This window comes from Elephas maximus, chromosome 16, assembly GCF_024166365.1.
Source record: "Elephas maximus indicus isolate mEleMax1 chromosome 16, mEleMax1 primary haplotype, whole genome shotgun sequence".
In the NCBI taxonomy this organism is placed as follows: Eukaryota; Metazoa; Chordata; class Mammalia; order Proboscidea; family Elephantidae; genus Elephas; species Elephas maximus.
This window is the reverse complement of record NC_064834.1, coordinates 37,618,347-37,640,333: the sequence shown is the minus strand read 5'-3', so window position 1 is coordinate 37,640,333 and position 21,987 is coordinate 37,618,347. Positions and strand designations below refer to the sequence as shown.

General features: G+C 39.5%; 1 protein-coding gene across 15 annotated transcripts in view; it reads left to right on the top strand.

Annotated features, from left to right (window-relative positions):
- Positions 1 to 14,764, top strand: part of SGMS1 (sphingomyelin synthase 1) — a 344,794-nt gene extending 330,030 nt beyond the window's left edge. For all 15 annotated transcript variants that reach the window (XM_049855377.1, XM_049855380.1, XM_049855384.1 and 12 more), the window contains 3 exons: positions 11,537 to 11,690; positions 12,197 to 12,363; positions 13,049 to 14,764. In XM_049855377.1, the coding sequence (XP_049711334.1) occupies positions 11,537 to 11,690; positions 12,197 to 12,363; positions 13,049 to 13,228 (501 nt within the window). In that variant the 3' untranslated portion in view covers positions 13,229 to 14,764. The remainder of the gene's footprint in view (positions 1 to 11,536; positions 11,691 to 12,196; positions 12,364 to 13,048) is intronic.
- Positions 14,765 to 21,987: the final 7,223 nt, after the last annotated feature.

Below are 21,987 nucleotides of genomic sequence, written 5' to 3'. Positions count from 1 at the left end.
TACATTTCAGGTGACTGAAAACACTGTGGCTTGGGTCAGGTGCACCTGAGTCATTAAAGTGATGTCTTAGGTCCCCAGACCCTAGCCCCTGAATTTTTAGTTCTTTCTCTTTCAGGAGGGCAGTAAAGAATTGTGGTTAAGAATATGGGCTCTGCAAACACTTTGAGGCACAGAGTAGCTAGGGCTGGAGTTTGAGGACCATGGTTTCAGGGGACATCTAGGCCAATTGGCATAACAAAGTTTATTAAGTAAACGTTCTGCATCGCACTTCGGTGAGTGACGCCTGGGGTCTTAAAAGCTTGTGAATGGCCATCCAAAATGCATCAATTGGTCTCTATCCAGTTGGAGCAAAGGAGAATGAAGAACACCAAAGACACAAGGAAAATATTAGCCCAAGAGACAAAAAAACAGAACCTGTTGCCGACAAGTCAATTTCGACTCATAGTGACCCTATGGGACAGAGTAGAACTTCCCCAAATGGTTTCCAAGGAGTGGCTGGTGAATTCTAACTGCCAGCCTTTTGGCTAGCAGCCAAAGAGACAAAAGGGCCACATAAACCAGAGATTGTATCAGCCCGAAACCAAAGGAACTAGATGGTACCCAGCTACCGCCAGTGACCACCCAGACAGGGAACACAACAGAGAGTCCCTGACAGAGCAGGAGAAAAGTGTGGAGCAGAACTCAAATTTACATAAAAAGACCATACTTAATAATCTGACTGAGACTGGAGGAACCCCAAAAGACATGGCCCCTGGACACTCTTTTAACCCAGAACTGAAACCATTCCCGAAGCCCAGCCATCAGATAAAGATGACACTGGACTAGAAAATATAAAATAATACTTGTAAAGAGTGTGCTTCTTAGTTCAAACATATACATGAGACCAAATGGGCAGTTCCTGTCTGGAGGCAGGATGAGAAGGCAAAAAGGGACAGGAGCTGGTTGAAGGGACATGGGAAACCTGGGGTAGAAAGAGGGGGAGTGTGCTGTCACATTATAGGGATTAGAACATTATAAGAAGTGTCACATAATAATATGTGTATAAATTTTTGTATGAGAAATTAACTTGAGCTGTTAACTTTCACCTAAAGAACAGTAAAAAAAGTCAGAAAAAAAACAAGGTGACATCTTTGCTTTTTAACACTCCAAAGAGATCTTTTTCAGCAGATATGCCCAATTTGCTCAATTCAGTGTGTCATTTGATTTCTTGACCGCTGCTTCCATGGGCGTTGATTGTGGATCCAAGTAAAATGAAATCCTTGACAAGTTCAACCTTTTCTCTGTTTATCATGATGTTGCTTATTGGTCCAGTTGTGAGGATTTTTTTTTCTTTATGTTGAGGTATAATCCATGCTGAAGGCCATAGTCTTTGATCTCATCAATAAGTGCTTCAAGTCCTCTTTACTTTCAGCAAGTAAGGTTGTGTCATCTGCATAATATAGGTTGTTAATGAGTCTTCCTCCAATCCTAATGGCCCATTCTTCTTCATATAGCCCAGCTGCTCAGATTATTTGCTCAGCATACAGATTGAATAAGTATGGTGAAGGGATGCAACCCTGACACACACCTTTTTTTTTTTTTTACTTTAAACCATGCAGTATCCCCTTGTTCTGTTTGAACGACTGCCTCTTGATCTATGTACAGGTTCCTCGTGAGCACAATTAAGTGTTCTGGGATTCCCATTCTTCGTAATATTGTCCATAATTTGTTATGATTCACCAAGGCTAATGCCTTTGCATAGTCAATAAAATACAGATAAATAGCTTTCTGGTATTCTCTGCTTTTAGCCAGGATTCATCTGACATCAGCAATGATGTCTCTCGTCCCACGTCCACTTCTGAATCAGCCTGGAATTTCTGGCAGTTCCCTGTCGGTATACTGCTACAGCCGCTTTTGAATGCTCTTCAGCAAAATTCTACTTGTGTGTGATGTTAATGATATTGTTCGATAATTTCCACATTCTGTTGAATGACCTTTCTTTGGAATAGGCATAAATATGGATCTCTTCCAGTCAGTTGGCCAGGTAGCTATCTTCCAGATTTCTTGGCATAGACGAGTAAGTGCATCTAGTGCTGCATGCCTTTGTTGAAACATCTCAATTGGTGGTATTCCATCAATTCCTGGAGCCTTGTTTTTCAACCAGAGTCTTCAGTGTAAAAAAAAAAAAAAAAATTTTTTTTTTCTTCAGTGTAGTTTGGACTTCTTCCTTCAGTACCATTAGTTCTTGATCATATGCTATCTCTTGAAATGGTTGAATATCAGCCAGTTCTTTTTGGTATGGTGTCTCTTTGTATTCCTTTCATCTTCTTTTGATGCCTCCTGCTTTGTTCAGTATTTTGCTCATAGAATCCTTCACTATTGCAACTCGAGGCTCAAATTTTTTTCCTCAGTTCTTTCAGCTTGAAAAATGCTGAGCATGTTCTTCCTTTTTGGTTTTCTAACTCCAGGTCTTTGCATGTGTCACTGTAAAAGAAATATTAGAACTAGAAAATTATCACTTGTAATGATCATAGTAATAATTCAGGCAACAATCATTAGTGGATGCTAAAGCCATTTGATGAAAGTTTGTTGGGAATCAGAATCTACATAATTTCGGAGTATCAGCCCACAGATTGCCTATTAATTACAAAGAGGAAAATATAACTATTCAACGGGAAAATCTAGCAAATGCCGTTACAGCTAAGTGATCAAACCAGTGGGGCTGACATATCAGGTGCTTCTTTATGTGAGGCACTGAGAAGAGCCCTATGCCAGCTCTGTCATATTCCTGCCCAAAATATTTAGGGAAACAATCAGATAAAACAAAATTGAGGGACCTTCTATAAAGAAACTAGACTGGACTCTTTAAAAATGTCAATGTAATATTCCTTTTACACTTATTAGTTAGTGTCATGAAAGAAAAAAAAGACTGAAAAACTATAGTAGACTAAAGAAAATTAAAGATATATAGTAGACTAAAGAAAATTAACGATAACTAAACACAATGCATATTCTCTGATTTGATCCTAGATTGGGGGAATATAGTTATAAAAGACATTGTTAGAACTATTAGGCAATTTGAAATATGAACTACAGATTAAATAATGCCCAGAAAAGGAAAAAAAAAAAGAACCCATTGCTATCAAGTTGATTCTGACTCATAGTGACCCTATAGGACAGAGTAGAACTGCCCCACAGGGTTTCCAAGGAGCAGCTGGTGGATTTGAACTGCCAGCCTTAACCACTGAGCCACCAGGGCTTCCTATTAAATGATAGTATTGTATCAATGTTAAATTTTATGAGTATGAAAATGGTATGGTGGACTATAGAGGAAAATATCCTTTTTCTTGTATTTAAGAGTGAAATGTTACAATCTGTTCAATGCTCAAATAATTCAGAATAAAAGAGAGAAAAAGGAGAAGCAAATGTTACTGAATGTTAATTGATGAGTCTGGGTGAAGGGTCAATGGGTGTTTGGTGTTCATTATACTACCCTTCAGATTTAGAATTTTTCAAGTGTCACTTGATGACCAAGTAGACTAGAGGATCCCGTAACACTTAAAACATATGTAATTTTGTCAAAAATAAATCTTACCTGACTAAAATACTAGATTTCTTTAACATGACAGGTAAGAATATGGGTAAATGGAAATTCGTAGCTGACTTCTATTTAAATAAGATTTTATGAAGCCTTCTATAAGTCATACCAGAGGCAGTGAAAAAAAATTAAAAGTTTTTGCTGGGAAAGGAGAAGGTGTTGGGGGTTTAGTGTTTTATTGTTGACAGTTACTTAGAGACACATCCCCACCCCCCACCCCCCCAAAAAAAACCCACCTAGTATAGGAATTGAAGTCCTGCTGGCTCAGTGGCTAACCAAAAGGTTGGCAGTTCAAATCCACCAGCTGCTCCTTGGAAACCCTGCAGGGCAGTTCTGCTCTGTCCCATAGGGTTGCTCTGAGTCGGAATCTACTCGAAGGCAATGAGTTTTTGGTTTGGAGTATAGGAATTAGGAGCCCTGGTGGCACAGTGATTAAGCACTCAGCTGCTAACTAAAAGGTTGGCATTTCTAACCCAACAGCTGCTCTATGAGAGAAAGACATGTCAGTCTGCTTCCCTAAAGATTACCAAACCAAACTCACTACCGTCGAGATGAGTCAATTCCAACTTATAGTGACCCTATAGGACAGAGGAGAACTGTCCGATAGAGTTTCCAAGGAGCACCTGGTGGATTCAAACTGCCGACCTCTTGGTCAGCAGCCACAGCACTTAACCACTACGCCACCAGGGTTTTCCCCTAAAGATTACAGCCTTGGAAATTCTATGGGGCAGTTCTCCTCTGTCCTGTAGGGTTGCTGTAAGTCAAAATCGACTGGACAGTAGTGGGTGTAGTATAGGAATTGATGAGTACATTTGAGAATGGAAAAGTGCAGAGAACAGAATCCTTCAGAGCTTAGTGGAGGAAAAGGCTTTTAAAAAGAGACCGTGTATGTGTTCTGAGAGGAAGTGCGTAGTGAAATCTCTCTACTTTGGATCATTCGAGGTGGCTGTAAGATTTGTGGATGAAGACAGATCTTTTCAGAAATGAAGCAGTTACCTTCAGCAAGGTCTCTAGAGCAAGTATAAGTGATCACAGATGAGCTTCCGTGAGAGCTGTGCATTTAAAGAGCATCATCCAAATTTCACTTGTTGACTGCCAGCCATTGAGTTTCCATGTAAGAATGCCCCAAAAGATTGGCCTAACTCAGTACTAGTAATATAGCTTAAATTTGTATAGCACTTTATATTTTAGGAATCACTCTTACAAACACTTTGGTGGATGGGGCTTGGATGAGAAAGTATCATTTTTGTGTTTTACAGATGAGAGAATTGAGGCTAAAAGGGATGAAGTGGCTTGATCAGGGCTACCTAGATGGTTAAGCAAACATGACTGGGACTTGGGATTGGATTTAAGCTCATTGTTGCCCCTGTACATGTAAATTTGGAGACCTTTGGTACATCACTCCAACACAGCACAATGCAAAGCAAGTAAAGTTAAAATTAAATTCAGAACGCCTTTTCAAGAAGGCAGAAAATGCCCAATTTGTTTATGAAAGATTTCCGTGAAAATAGCTCTTATACAAATGGGCAAGTTTGACTTAAATAGAAAATAAACTTTTGAAAAATAGATCTTTAGTTAAGCGTTTGACTGCTAACCTGGCAGTCTGCTCCCGTGACAATTACAGCCTAGAAAACCCTCTGGGGCAGTTCCCTTCTGTAAGTTCTACTAGTCAGTGTTGTCACAGCACCTAACAACAGCGGTAAATAATGAATAAATAATTCTTGTTTTAGCCATTCAACTATGTATTTAGATGACATTTATAAAATTGATTGAATTTCAATAGAACAACAACAAAAGTAAACCTGGAGACTTTGTCCAGCCTTTGGCATGCGGGGTGGTGTTGCAACAACAGCAGGCTCTTTTTAGGGACTTGATTGTTTGACCAGAAGGTAAGACTGTTGGTTTCTGATTCCAACTGAGTCACATACATTGGTCAGTATCCTCTCCGTTTACTTCCTTGTCTGTAAAGTGGACATAACAAATCTGTAGTAACCACCTAACAGGATTATTGTAAGGATACAATGAGATAATTGGTGGGAAAACTCTGTTAAAAGGCTAGGATCTTTATAAAACAAAAGGTATTATTTTACTATGCAAAACCACCCTGCCATTCCTCTTTTTACTGCCCAACCAGGTAACAGTAAAAAGATAGGAGAAATTCCAAGGAGCGGCTTGGAGCATCTCCCTGCTGCTATGAAATCTAAAGCATTGATCACACTTATAAACGCATTACCTGTGAGGGCTCACAAGGTCACACTAAAGTCATTTTCATAACTCACATTAATTCTTAAGTATCCATCGTTGATTAGGAGGGCTAAGTGCCTGGAGAAATTTGGGAAGAGGCATAGTTTTGCTGTTTTTAGCCGTAGCCTTCTGGGGAGTTGATGGTGAGGGAGACCATAGTGTTAGCATGCATTTCTCAGTTGCAGGCTGCTCAGAATATGGTTTGATGAGCATTCTACAGGTCCTCCATCTGCTCCCTGCTGCTTGATTCAGTTAGCAGGTCTGGTCTTTGGACTGGGTGCTCATGAGCAACTTTCATGGCATTTTGTGGGTGATGGTGAATTTTCTGTCTGTTTTGGAGGAAGGTTGTTCTTCTGGAACAAAACAAATTATTTGCTCTGGTGGTAGTAGGTAAATCAGATGGATGAATGGTTGCATATTTCCAGAGACCCCTAGCATGTGATAGCATGATACTACCTCTGTGAGGTACCTTGGCTGCTCAAGGAAAAAGTGCTTTATATGTGTCTAGTTCCTGGCTTGTGAGGGACTGGCACTGCACAAGATAGCAGATAGTTTTGGAAATAGTATCATACAGAGAAGCCCTGATTGTGCAGTGGTTAAGCTCTCAGCTGCCAACCAAAAGATTGATGGTTCAAACCCACCAGCAGCTCCGTGGGAGAAAAGACCTAGGATCTGCTCCTGTAAAGAATTATAGCCTAGGAAACCCCATGGGGCAGTTCTGCTCTGTCACATAGGATCTCTATGAGTTGGAGTCAATGACTGCACACAACAACACTTCCAGGTCCTTCCCCTCCTGCTGGTAAGGGGGCTGAAACGCAGTGAAAGGTTCTGCCCTTCAAAAATGCAGTTAAGAGAGAACACCAGTGGTCTAAGCCATGTGCAAACTGAGTGATAGAGGACACAGAAATCGGAGTATTTTATATTTGGCATTGAAAAGATATTTGGGGAGCTTGTTTTTTAATAAGGAGAGGCTCACTAGTTCTAAATGTACTGGAGTGGTTAGTCTCATCCAGAAGCTTTCCTGCCATGTTTTGTTCTCGGTTTCTTTCTGTGCACTGTTATTACTTAAGTGATTTGGCTATTAGGCTAAATTTCTTGTCCATTCATTAGAAGTTGAAAGAAATTGCTTTATTTTTACTCAAAACCAATTTCCTGTGACCCTGAGAGACCATAATTAACATAATAGCGTAGATATGAGACTTTGTTGTAACAGCTTTGTAGTGTCCATTAAGAAAACTTTTACGTGTGTATCCTCTGAAATAGCTCTGCTTTCAAAAATGGAAAGCCTACTGACTAGTAGGGGAGGCTCCAGTTCCCGTTATGCTGAAGCACACTCCATACTTCCCTTCCCACTGAAACCACTGGACAGAAGGCATGGAGCCAGCTCTCTGAGGACTCTGATGAGGAAACGGTAGCAGGTAGATTGGGGAAAGAAAGCAAAACACAAAATATGATCGAACCAGTGGCGAGGTTCCTGTTTTGTTTTGTTCCTTTCATTTTTGTTGTGTTATGTTTTGTTTTTCTCCCATGTCTCCTGGCCTGGACTCAAAGGCATATCAAATACCAGAGCTGCACTCTGTGTACAAACTTGAAGTGCTCCACGAGAATCCCTCTCTTTCTGGTCCAAGGAGCAGGAAGAGGACAGGACAGAAACCAGGAGAAATCCTGTCAACGTTCATGCAAACCCTGTTAACGGCATTTAGTGTGTTACACGCCAGGCTTTCACTGTGCGTAGCTCTTAAAAACAGTTATAATTACACCAGTTTTGTTTGTTTTCTTAATAGGAAAAAGTTTATGCTATATAGTTACTACCCAATCATTTTAAACTTATTTTTAATGATTTATTGAGCAGTTATAGCGTAGTTCAGTGATTCTCCAACTTTAATTTGTATTTGAGTCCTCTTAGATTCTAGTTCACTAGTAGATCTAGCATGGAACCTGAGACTGTATTTACAGCAGGCTCCCAGGGTTGCCCATATTGTCCATGGACCAGGTTTTGAATAACCAGGGAATAGTTATTTAACAATTTCCATTTAGGTTATTTCTAGTTTGTGGCTTTTATAAATAATGTTTTATTTTTATCTGTGTGTATATGTTGTACATGAAGCTTTTCTTCATATTTGGGATCATTTCTTTGAGATAGCCTTCTAGAAGCAATGTAACTGAATCAAAAGTTAGGACTATTTAGATGGCTAATAAATGTTGATGATTATTTTCCCAGAAAATTTTGCCAGTAGTAATAAATATGTCGTAGTTTGCCGTCGAGAGGGTTCCAACTCATATACCTCTTGCCATCAAGTGGATTCTGACTCATAGTGACCCTATGCGACAGAGTAGAACTCCATAGGGTTTCCTAGGCTATAATCTTGGTGGAAGCAGGTCACCAGGTCTTTTCTCTCAGGGAGCCCCTGGTGGGTTTGAACCACCAACCTCTCAGTTAGCAGCTGAATGCTTAACCATTTTGCCATCAAAGCTTCTCGTAATAAATATATCCTCCCCAAATTGTAGCTGAGGAAATTTTGGCTTAGAATGGGTCAGCTGCCTGTGGTCACAGCTAATCAGTAGAAGAGCCAGGTGCCTCTCCCTGTATGTAGAAGCCTCTGCCTTCACACTGTCCCCTCCTTGTAATCCAGCCGGTTGAGATCAGTGTCAGTGTATCTGCCCCACCACTGGCTGTCTGCCTTTATTTCTCTCTGACAGTTTATGCCTCATCTGGTCACATCCTTTAACCTTTCATAGATTCTGTTTTTTTAATTGGTTTTATGTTCACAATGAAGATATTAGCTTGTTTCTGCTGCAGTCGGCTTTGCCAGTTTGTAATTTGTCTTCTACTGCTAAAAAAAAAAAAAAAAAACAGAATTTAAACTTTTTACATCTTTAGCCATCTCTCCTCGTTTAGAGTTTCCCATTAAGCTTGAAGAGGCCTTCCTTTGCAGAAATTGGACAACCATGGAATGACATTTATTTAAAAAGAAAGCTTAGGGGTTTTAAGGACACTTGAAAGAAATGCACTCAGTTTTTGCCTTTTTTCCCCACTAAATGTGACTCAGTGCTGTGTTTGCTTCATAACCACCCCCCTCCGCCCCCATCACACATGCACACACACGTACAGTTTTCCCGCAAATATTTTCCTGTGAAAATGGGAGGGCAAACTATGGAGTGATGCTGCCTTGAGGATGTGATTTATACTTTTCAAAACACAGAAGGAGTTTGGGAAGGACAGTGTAAAATGATACACAACGAAGAGGCACCCAGAGCTTTTGTGCCATGATTTTCTTCTACAGATTATCCGTTGTTACGACACAACTAGTCCGAACTTTGAAAACTTTTCGTAATGTTTATACATGCGTGCCATTTTAAAAATAAAACACTTCTACAGAACTTATGAAAAATAACAGTCCCTTGACCCTAACTCCACTCCAGCCCCTTTTTCTATTCCCTCTCAACTCTTTTTAACTGAAGCTTGAGGGATTTACCTCCGTATCTTTATCTTTAACAGATTTTTTTGTGTGTGTATTTACCTTCATGACTCTAAATGACATGACAAATATTGCTACCTCATAATTTTTTAATATGGACTTTCTGTTTTACTGACTTCCTGCTGTGGAAGGTGAGGATTTACTGTTCCCATGCCACGCCCCACTGCCACTCCTGCCAGCTTTGCTGCTCCTGTGCCTTTTCCTGCTCCCCCCTTCTTCCCCCAACCATGCTGTCCCCATTAGACTTCATGCTCTTGTCCGCATCTTCCCAGTGTGGTTCTCTGTCCTTTGTTTAGTTCAATATTCAGTGCTAACATTATTGCAGTTCTATTAATGCTTTTCACAGCTAAGCTGTGTATTTCCTACCATTACTTTTCTTTTCCGCACAATATTTTGTTTCCCATAGAGTTAGTAATTGTTTTGCCTTTTGCTTTATTAGTTTTCTCTGTACTTATTCACTCCCAAGTTGTGACTCTCAATACAGTCAAGAGGCATTGGATATTTTATTATCTCATCTTTTTGAGATGTCTCTCTGGAGCCTCCCAAGTGGGGCAGGCCACTTTCTAGGCCTCTGCGCAGCTTTGTGCCTCTCTCTTCGTTGTCACTCTAGCAAGTCTCATCTCTTCTTCCCTGTGTGTTTACTCCCTTGCTTTGTAGAACACATCCTCAGATAATTTTCTTAGAAAGAGTACATAGTTGGTAAATAATTTGGAACTTTGTTTTATTAAAACACTGAGGGTGTTGGTGGTTCAATGGTAGAATTCTTGCTTTCCATGCAGGAGACCCGGATTCAATTCCCAGCCAGTGCACTTCTTGTGCAGCCACCGTCTGTAAGTGGAGGCTGGGTGTTGCTGTGGGGCTGAACAGGTTTCAGCAGGAGTTTCCAGAGTTAGACAGACGATGAAGAAAGGCTTTGGATCTAGTTCCGAAAATCAGCCAATGAAAACCCTGTGGATCACAATGGTCCAATCTAAAACCGATCATGGGATTGACTCAGGACCAGGCAGCATTTTATCCTGTGGTGCACGGGCTCCCCGTGAGTCTGGGGCCTGATTGTTAGCAGCCATAGGCAACAACATGATGTGAACAGCCTTAGTTTCCCCTTATGCTGAGTTAATAATATGGTTGGGTTTAGATTTCTAAGTTGAAAATCATTTTCCCTCAGAATTTTGAAGGCATTGTTCCAAAGCCTTCTAGCCTGTAGTGCTGCCTTTGTGAAAAATCTGATTCTTCATCCTTCCTATGAAGCTTGTTTTTAATCTCTGGAAGCTTTAGAGTCTCTAATCCCATTTTTGAAATTCCATGATGCTGCCTTGCTGTGTAGGTCTGTTTTCTTCTCTTGTGCTGAACATTCAGTGATCCTTTTGACTTTGGAAACTCATATCTTCTGTGTGATGTGCTCAACCTGCCATCTTTAACTGGAAGTCTTAATAAATTTTTAAAAGAGAAATTATAATGAAATAGATGTTTCCAAAAGTTGAAAAATATCAACTAAATGTTAGAAGGGATCATGGTGATTAAATTGGCCAACCAGAATTTTTTAAAATGCTGACATGCATAAAAGATAGACAATTCACACATTTTATTTGACCAAGAAAATAGAAGTTACAGTGAGTTGTCCTGAAGCCGTTATTAGTCTAGTATCCAGCCTAGACTTGCATTAGAGACAAGTAGATTTATTTATAGTCTTTATTTTCATTCTTATATTAAAAGGAAAAACATACAATTCTATTCAAATAATTTCAGAAGATTTAAGGCACATTCTATTCAGTCCCTTGTTTCAGTTGGGTCTCAGAAAAATCACATTCCAAAAAATATTTTGTACATTTGACTGGCCAGACCTCCAGCTGCTTTAGAACGATTGCCCTCTAGACCAAACTTGGTGAAAATACCTCTCTAAATTTTTCCTAAATTAGAGATTTAAATGTTCTTTTCCCCCGCAATACAGTTACAATAAGTTAGCCTTTCTCCAGATATAATAAAAACATTAAATAAATATCTGCCGAAATGTGCTATTAAAGTGCTAATATCTTTATTATCTTTAGAGCTTTCTAAAGCCACAAGCTTCATCTCTAGGACCATACTCTTTCCAGGAACTGCGCATAGAAGGGTACACGTTGAGTGGGCAAACTTCATGGTGGGGATTCTATGTGTCTTAATTCCTGGATATAGGTAGTAATCATAGCACACATTCACGTGGGCTGATAATGAATCTTGGTTTTCGTTTTCCCATTAGCTCTTTGGAGACTGGGAAGCCCAACTGCGGAGAATAATGAAGCTCATTGCTGGAGGTGGCCTGTCCATTACCGGCTCTCACAACATGTGTGGGGACTATCTGTACAGCGGCCACACGGTCATGCTAACACTCACTTACTTATTTATCAAAGAGTGTAAGTCTAAAGCAGCCTTGCATTATGCTTTCCTCACCTGCCATTTGTCATGGCCTCCAGTCCTGTTGGTAAATCATATTTTTTGGAAAGTCTGGTGAAACAAGATTGGAGCACTTAACCATAAGCATCACCCAGCCACCTAAGAGATGCAAACTTAATAGTCAATGGGCAGCCATTGTTTTTTTTTTTTGTTTGTTTGTTTTAATGGAGCGTGATGTGTCAGTCTATCCCTATTTGATTAAACTCATTATCTTTAAAACTGTATTTATGATTAAGAATCACCAAATACAAACTACTACTGCTAGTACAATAATTTTATAAATAAGCTATTTCTATTCTAACCTTGGCTGCAGATAAGCCCTTATATTTGCTATCCCAAAAGATCTGTTTTCAGAAGGAAAGACCCAAGGTACTTGTATTCAGAAGTGATAGTAGAGGTGTCACTGGATAGGTGCCCTTAGTGGTGCTTGAATGATGGGACTATTGCAAATTTCTTCTCTTTTCAGATTCCCCTCGGCGACTCTGGTGGTACCACTGGATTTGCTGGCTTCTCAGCATAATTGGAATCTTCTGTATTCTCTTGGCGCATGACCACTACACTGTGGACGTGGTGGTGGCCTATTACATCACCACAAGACTCTTCTGGTGGTATCACACTATGGCCAATCAGCAAGTGAGTTTTCCCTCCATTTGATTCTGTCTTCTATTGTTCCTAGTTTGATGTTGCCTGCTTGGAGGGAAGTGCCAAGAATCCACAAATGTCTTAGTGTCTCTTTCCTAAGGGGTAATCAGCTAAGATTATGTTGTGTTTTGTGATTTTGATCCTCTTTCAGAATCAAGATTTTTTTCAAATGTGTTAATATAATGACATAGGAAACCACCTCCTTCTAGAACTAGTGTCACTCTGTCTTTGTCTAGCGTCTACCCATTGCCTGACTTGCATTCCAACCCTCTCCTCCTTACCCTCCACACCTCACCAGTTTAATACTTAACACTTAGTACTTAACATTTTCAGTGTAGAAGCATGAGTAACTAAAAAATCAATTGAGGTCTTTATTTGTAGCTGAGAAATAAGTGAACCATAATGTCTTCTTGCTCTCCCAGAATTGGGGTTTTGTTTTTCTATTAGGGTGTTGCTCAGTTTACAGATGAGTACAGAGAGCGGGAGCATGGTGGTATGAGACTGAAACTGGGATATGTGAGTGGAAATGGGGGTGGGTATGGAGTCCTTTGTGGATTTTAATATGGAAAGTGTTTGAACTTAAGGTGAAAGATTATGAGAAAAGCTATGTGTTCCTTTTTGGCTGGAACAATTAATTATGTTTCCTGACTTGCTTTTCCTTTCTCTGTTATCTTAGGTGCTAAAAGAAGCTTCTCAGATGAACCTCCTGGCCAGGGTGTGGTGGTACAGGCCATTTCAGTACTTTGAAAAGAATGTCCAAGGAATTGTACCTCGATCTTACCATTGGCCCTTCCCCTGGCGAGTAGTCCACCTCGGTAGGCAAGTTAAATACAGCCGGTTGGTGAACGACACATAACATTTGTACAAATTAGGGGAAAGAGGAACTGTCCAAAGTGCTAAGAACTCCATGAGAGAAGATGCCATAAAATAAACACCTCCCTAATCCTGTTATCTTTCAACAGTTACCTTGACTTAACCTATTGAGTTACCTGCTCAGCACTGTGATATTTTTTTCTCTCCAAAGGACCTGCATTGGACAATAACAAAGAAAATTTAACCTATCATGCACTGTACACATTTCCTGTTCATAGGTTTGGGATTTACATAACCTGCAACCACCGTGTTCCTTTATATATGATGCAACAGCATAAATGTAAGCTTTTATATCATAAGTTCTGGTCTTTCCAGTCAACATCTGGAAATAAAGTGTATTATTTTCTTGGGAAAACATACTTTTCATATATCTTGCCCCAAAGATTGGGCTGTAAGCCATTTTCTAGCAAATGTCTCTATGAAGGTTTCTAAGTACCTGAATGGGGTTCGAATCTGAAATCTTTCTACCTGTTGCACCGATATTCAATAAAAATGACAGACAAAGAATGGTTTGATAACTTTGGGTTTTGTAAAATCAGCAGAGACAGTGTGTCAAAAAGTGCAAAAAAAAAAAAAAAAGATTCTGTTACAAAGTGATTTTCTAAGTATTTCCTAACTTTATTTTTCAAAATGATGTTATGAAAACCAAATTTAAAGATTTTTACATGCCAGAGAAAAGAGAGTTGAAATTTAAAAATGCTTCTTGGGAGAGAAATTTGTCTATGTTTCTAGTGCCTTTCTTGTCTTGATTGTATGGTCAGTAGGCAATCTTAAATGTTTTTATTTAAAATAAAGTATTCCATGAAAATACAAATATATGTATACACTACTAAATTTTGCATTTATAGCTCAAGTAAGTCAAAAGATTGCTTATGGTTTTTAAATTGCTTTGAATTAAAAAATAGGGAAGCTAATTGAGAGTAAGAGAGCCTGCTCACATATTGTGAGCAGGTGGAAAGGACATATATCACTTAAAATTATTTTAGCATCTATTTGGTAGTTCGGTTTTAACTACACAATGAAAATAGCCATGAATACCCCGTTTTTTAAAAAGAGAGTTTTAAAAAATGATCACTTAACTAAAACTTGAAAGCTATGAATTAGTTTTCCATGTTCTCATGACAATTTTGTTGAAAGAGATCTATTTCTTTAAAATATATTTGTGCAGAAACTGCATGTAACTCTAAGTTTTACTCCTACCACACATATGTTGGGGAAGTATCTGTTCTATACTTGCCAATGTGGAGAACAAAATAGTTTTTTTAGGAATGAAGACGTATATATATCCATTCTGTATTTTATGTGCAGCAGAGTTGTCTTCTGTAAGGTTTTTTTGTGTGTGTGTATGTGTATTCACAAGGTGATATTTGTATTGTAAAACAATAACGGTGAAGGAAATAAAAAGGCTTTTAAAATTTTGTTTGTTTTAAATCTTTGTACAAAGTTATTATTCCAGAGGGTATACTGATATCTTAAAGCTTACCTAGATCATAAATTAATCAAAATGCACTTTTTAATAAAAACTGATACTTAAAATAAGTGGCTCTTATTTCTAATCTGTTCACATTTTTCACAAAAGGAGTAAATATAGTCATTAAAGCAAGATAGAAAACCAAGTTTGGGGATGTCTTCATTGAGTTTGTATGTTAGCCACAGGGCCCTTAATGGTCGTCTGTTTATTTTTTCCTTGAGATTCCTTAAAATGTATCCTAGTCTTCAGTAACCTCCACGAGTGTAAAAAGAGTCACAGGTAAGTTCAATTCAAACTGCAGATCCCTGTTTACCAATGATTTTAAATTCTCAGCCAAGTCATTGATTTAATTTTTTTCCCCTGTATCTGGAAGTAATGTAGCTTTTCCAGTTTAGGTGAAAAGGAAACGTTAAACTAAAATGAGTAGAGTAATAGTACTTTGGTAATCAGTGGTAATACAAAAGAACTTAAAAAAAAAAAAGGCTGTTATTATTCCTGATGTGGTAAAGAAAAGAAGATGGAAACAGTGGAGGCCTGTCTTTTTTCTCAGATGTGTTCCAAGATGCTAGAAATGTAAAACTAGTAGGACTTCGCTACACAGGCTTTTGAACTTGTGTGTCAGTCAGGGAAAATGTATTCTGGGATAAGTTTATATTAAACTCTCACAAACTTTCACTATAACTTTGTTAACCAGGTGTTGCATGTTGAAAGTGAAAGTATATGGATTAACTGAAAATGCTTTATTGGCACATGCTAAAAATAGGTTCTGCTTTTTCCTAAGGAAGTCTAAATAGTTATATTTTAAAATTCATCGTTATGAATTTAAATACCATGTATGTACCCAAAAATTCACTTGCTTATTGCTCTTTATGCCTGAGTGACCTGATTCATGAATTGACAGATCTTGTGGCTTTTTTAGTCTTCAGACCCCAGGAAGGACAAAGAGAAATCTCGTTATGTTTTTGAAGAATTATAGTATACTTGATAAGTCCTGCCTGAATGAGAACATGTGCTTTTTTTTCTTTTAGTTGGGTAAACCAAAGTCCCAGACAATAATTTCCATTTATTTTGGTCCCATTACAAGCTAGGCACTTCATATGTATTGTTTTATTAATCCCCACACAATCCCCACAAGGCGTAGTTCTTACTGCTATAGTACAAATAAACCAACCAAGGTGATTTAGATAAGTAACTTGCCCAAGGGCATGCAGCTGGTAAATGATGAAAATCAGATGTGAGTCCATGTTTTTGTTTGTTTCTGAACTCTAAGCCTTTGTTATGGAGAAGACTCTGGATGTATTTCACATCGCTCTCCTCCTTCTGCCAGAGCCCCAGGAGATCTTTTTGGATATTCACCAGGAGAACCTGGTAGAGTTCCTGCAAGTAAAGGCCATGAAAGTCTCCAGGAGTTTCTCATTCATACTACTCTACATTCTACTTTCGAAGCATAAGAACACTCACTCTTTTAAAGTAAAAGCAAAGAGATTTATTGAGGGTTATACAATTCCCAAATTGGGGAAACACAAGACAGAGAGGAATCTGCCAAGTGCTCCCAAGCATGGAAGGAGAAGTGTGTTTTTAGTGTAAAGATGGGGAGGGGGAATGCATGATGGCCACATGCTCACAAGTTGAGTATGTCTTAAGCAACTCCACTCTAAACCACTCAGCCACCTTCTTTCTAGAATGTCTTGAATAAACTTGTTTTCCTACAGTCACATTCCTGGCCCCCACCCTTACCTACTAAGTGCTGCTAAATTGTATTCCTGGCCCCCACCCTTATTTACTTAAGAGTGGCTTGGGGCAAGAACCAGGCCAGTTAAACAAGATGATTGATAGGAGACCAGGGTCTTCTGGTCCCACCCAGCCAGAGGCCCAAGGCCATATGCATTTGAATGGGAAGAAGTTAAGGTTACATTCTCAGGAATGCACAAGTAGGAGATTGTAACAAAATGAAGTCTGGTTCAGAACAGCTTCAGCCATTTTATTTATCCCAGGTGCCTCAAGTTTTAGGGTAATCTCTGATATTCTCCCATTCTGATCATGAGTTTCCATAGAAATTTTTCAGTCACTATTTTAAGTGTTTTCTTCTGCATGGACTCTGCTGGACTGATTTACTGCATGGTCCGTTTCCCAATGAAATTGGTGGTGTATCAGTTTCTTCACCATGCCATAGCTAAGGTGCTTGGCTTCTGTGATCATCTGCTCCGGTTATGTGTGGAGCCAAGGCCACATTAGGAGGAACAACTTGATACCAAAAAAAAAAGGGGGGGGGGGCAACTCAAGGTGTGACGCTGACTCCTTCTACAAAATTTGTTTCTTCAAGATATACAACTATGCATAGGAGGGGAAACTGTGGTTTCGTTATAAGCATTAGATAAACATTTCATGCATTATTTGATTAAGCCTACAATAATCAATATAGCAATTTTCTAAAGTAACCCAGTTTGCAGAACAGAATGTAACCAGCAACTGATGCCATTTGGTAACCAGCTAAAGATCTAAAAAGGGAGAGTCGGGCATAGGAGGTATCCTTTGGGCAAATTCTCCTAGTGATTTGTTTTATCGATGGCAAAAACTCCATCTTGTTGAGCTAGGAGAAAATGAAGAGTTGATCTATAATAAAACCTTATCAAGGGATTCTAAGGACTTCTGTTAGGCTGCCGTTTCATCTGCAGTATTATCAACAATTTGAACCATTGTAGCAGATAAATTGCATATAGCTCTTTATAAACAAATTTGTGGTCAGGAAGAATTTTCATACAGCATTGTCTTGAGGAACAATTAAAATAATTCCTGATTTAGTTAAACATAGTCCCAGTTTGACCTTTAGAGTCTGTTTCCCGAAACTGACTGAATTCTTCTGAACCACTGTTTGACTCAAAAGTGTCTTTTAGGAACCAGTTTTTTTGTTGTCTGTTTTTCAAGATACAAGTTTCAAAAGGACACCTAAGGTCAATGGCCTGTGAGTTACACCAACTTCCATAAAATCCAGAAGCCAGGATTCCAGGAAAATTGAGAATCTTTTAGTCACTACTTTCTAGCAATTTGTCTTAAGCTTCCATTTAAGTGTTGCAACCAGTGTGGTGCCTGTGGCTTCTGCTCCATGTGGGTAGGTCTCAGCTGTGATTTCTGGATATACTTGTCTCTCCAAATTTCAGGGTGAAAGTTTGTCCTGTGGCCTCAGTTCTCTGATGTGTCCAAGAAGAACCTTTTTTTTTTTTTTTTTGTAAGACAGGAGTACAAAAAATAACTGGTCAATGTTCAGGCATTTCAGGAAATAGCATATAATTAAGAACTAATGGTACTAAATAAATAAATCCAACCTGCACTGAAGGCATTGGCAAAAAACAAGGCTCCAGGAATTGGCAGAATACAAACAGATGTGTCAACAAATGGATGCAATGCTGAGAGTGCTCACTCATCTATGCCAAGAAATTTGAAAGACAGCTACCTGGCCAACTGACTGGGGGAAATCCATGTTTGTGCATATTCCAAAGAAAAGTGGATCCGATGGAATGTGGAAATTATCAAACAATATCAATATAATGCACAAATAAAATTTTGCTGAAGATAATTTAAAAAATGGTTGCTGCAATACGTTGGTTGACAGGGAACTGCTAGAAATTCAAGCCAGATTCAAAAGAGTACGTAGAACAAGGGATGCCATTGCTCATGTCAGATGGATCCCGGCTGAAAGCAAAGAATACCAGAAATGTGTTTACCTGTGTCTTATTGACTATGCAAAGGTATTCAACTATGTGGATCATAACAAATTATGGATAACATTGCAAAGAATTGAAATTCCGGAACAGGTAGTTGTGCCCATGCGGAACCTGTATGTAGACTGAGCAGCAGTCCTTCAAACAGAACAAGGGGATACTATGTGGTTTAAAATCAGGAAATGTGTGCATGAGGGTTGTATCCTTTCAGCATATTTATTCAGTCTGTGTACTGAGTAAATAATCTGAGAAATGACTATATGTGAAGAAGAATGTGGCATCAGGATTGGAGGAAGACTAATAACCTGCGATATGCAGATGACACAATCTTGCTTGCTGAAAGTGAAGACTTGAAGATCAAAGGCTACAGCCTTAAGTATAGATTACACCGTAACAAATAAAAAATTCTTACCAGCTGGACCAATAAGCAACACCGTGATAAACGGAGAAAAGATTGAAGTTGTCAAGTATTTCATATTACTTGGGTCCATAATAAACACCCATGGAAACAGCAGTCAAGAAATCAAATGACGTATTATGTTGGGCAAATCTGCAAAAGACCTCTTTAAAGTGTTAAAAAACAAAGATGTCATTTTAAGGACTAAGGTGCCCCTGACCCAAGCCATGGTATTTTCAGTCACTTCATATGCATGCAAAAGCTGGACAATGAATAAGGAAGACCAAAGAAGAATTGATGCCTTTGAATTATGGTGTTGGCAAAGAATATTTAATACACAATAGACGATGGACTGCCAGAAGAATGAACAGATCTGTATTGGAAGAGATACAGCCAGAATGTTCCTTAGAACTGCAGATGGCAAGACTTCGTCTCACATACTTTGGACACATCATCAGAGGGACCAATCCCTAAAGGAGGACATCATACTTGATAAAGTAGAGGGTCAGCGAAAAAGAGGAAGACCCTCAGTGAGATGGGTTGACACAGTTGCTGCAACAATGGGCTCAAATATAACAACGATTGTGAGGACGGTGCGGGGCCGTGTAGTGTTTCATTATGTTGTTAATAGGGTCTCTATGAGTTGAAACCTACTGGAAGGCACCTAACAACAACATTCAAAGACAGAAATGATGACTTTTATGCTCTTTATATGTCAAAGCTGAAACTGGAAGGTGTTGGAGACACAATAAGTTATCTGTATACTGTCCTTAGTAATTAGACACACAAGACTGTGTCTTAACAAAAGGTGAAGAACTAAAAATGGCTATTAAGGTCTAATGACTAATACCTTAATTACTTACAACTCTCAACAGAAGATGTACAGAAGGACACGAGGAGAATTCATCTGCATGGAGAATGAAGGGGATACATTCGGGTATCTTTTAATTATCCATACATTGGGAACTTTGAGGTCATTCTCTTGATTTCTTAACTGCAAGCCTTTAATGTTAATGTGCACTGGACTCTCTCAAAGAGGACCTAGTATGCAGCACTTTGTATGTCCAAGTTTCTAGTGAACACCTATTAACTTACAAAAAAGTTTGAGAAAGACTGCTCTATGAAGATGTTCCTGAAATAATTTTATCAGGGAAAAATACCACCCCTCAAGAGATTGAGTTGGAAATGGAACCCCAAAATACCTTCCAAATATGAGTGTCATGAATATATGCTGAATTATAGCAACATATGTCAAATAAATTCCATTCTCTGCGGGAAGCCTTAGTGTTGGGGTTCAGACCTCATAGCTCTGCAAGCAGCTAGACATTTAGAGCTGCCTCTGGCAATGTCATTTCTATCTTCAGAATACATTGGAGTGTTTTGTGAATACTTGAATCTCCAGGGAATGACTTGTGCCCTGATCAGCCTCCTTGGTTTTAATCGAGAAGAAGTTAGTCATGTCCTTTAACCTTCAGTTGATTGTCAAAAGACATAAATGAATCTGCCTTTGAATTGGCATGGAGTATCTCCAGCACAGAGTCTGGCCAAAGTATAAATCCTCATTCTGTGCTGCTACATCCTTATCAGAAGGCCAGTTGTAACTCTCATCCATATGGGACTTTATGAAGGATAAACCAAAAATAGCTCCCATAGAGTTGATTCTGACTCATGGAGGCCCCGTGTGTGTGACTTTAAAACTATGCTCCGAAACATTCTGCATCCCACTTTGAAATGTGGTGTCTGGGGTCTTAAATGCTAACAAGCGGCCATCTAAGATGCATCAGTTGGTCTCAACCCACCTGGATCAAAGGAGAAGGAAGAGCACCAAGGTCACACGATAACTATGAGCCCAAGAGACAGAAAGGGCCACATGAACCAGAGACTTACATCATCCTGAGACCAGAAGAACCAGATGGTGCCTGGCCACAACCGATGACTGCCCTGACAGGGAGCACAACAGAGAACCCCTGAGGGAGCAGGAGATCAGTGGGATGCAGACCCCAAATTCTCATAAAAAGACCAGACTTAATGGTCTGACTGAGATTAGAGGAATCCCGGCGGTCATGGTCCCCAAACCTTCTGTTAGCCCAGGACTGGAACCATTCCCGAAGACAACTCATCAGACATGGAAGGGACTGGACAATGGGTTGGAGAGAGATGCTGATGGAGGGTGAGCTACTTGTATCAGGTGGACACTTGAGACTGTGTTGGCATCTCCTGTCTGGAGGGGAGATAGGAGGGTAGAGAGGGTTAGAAACTGGCAAAATTGTCACGAAAGGAGAGACTGGAAGGAGGGAGTGGGCTGACTCATTAGGGGAGAGTAAGTGGGAGTATGGAGTAAGGTGTATATAAGCTTATATGTGACTGACTTGATTTGTAAATGTTCACTTAAAGCACAATAAAAATTATTAAAAAAAAAAATAGCATTCAGGGACAGGGTAGCAGGGGCGGGAGTCTGGGAGTGATGGTTTCAGGGAACAACTAGGTCAGTTGGCATAACAAAGTGTATTAAGAAAACCTTCTGCATCCCACTTTGGTGAGTGGCATCTGGGTTCTTAGAAGCTAGCAAGTGGCCATCTAAGATGCATCGATTGATCTCAACCTACCTGGAGCAAAGAAGAATGAAGAACACCAAAGACACAAGGAAAACAAGAGCCCAAGAGACAAAAAGGGCCACATAAAGCAGAGATTCCATCAACCAGAGAATGGAAGAGCTATTTGGTGCCCACTCACCACCAATGACTGCCCTGACAGGGAACACAACAAAGGACCCCTGATGGTGCAGGATAAAAGTGGGATGCAGAACTTAATGGTCTGACTGGGACCGGAGAGAATCCAGAGGTCATGGCCTCCTGACTCTCTGTGAGCCCAAAACTAAAATCATTCCCAAAGTCAACTCTTCAGACAAAGATTAGACTGTACTATAAAGTATAAAATGATACTGGTGAGAAGTGTGCTTCTTAGTTCAAGTAGACCCGTGAGACTATGCAGGCAGCCCCTGTCTGGAGATGAGATGAGAAGCCAGAGGGGGACAGGAGCTGGTTGAATGAACACAGAAAATACAGGGTAAAGAGGGGGAGTGTGCTGTAACATTGTAGGGAGAGCAACTAGGGTCACATAACAATGTGTGTATAAGGTTTTGTATGAGAAACTGA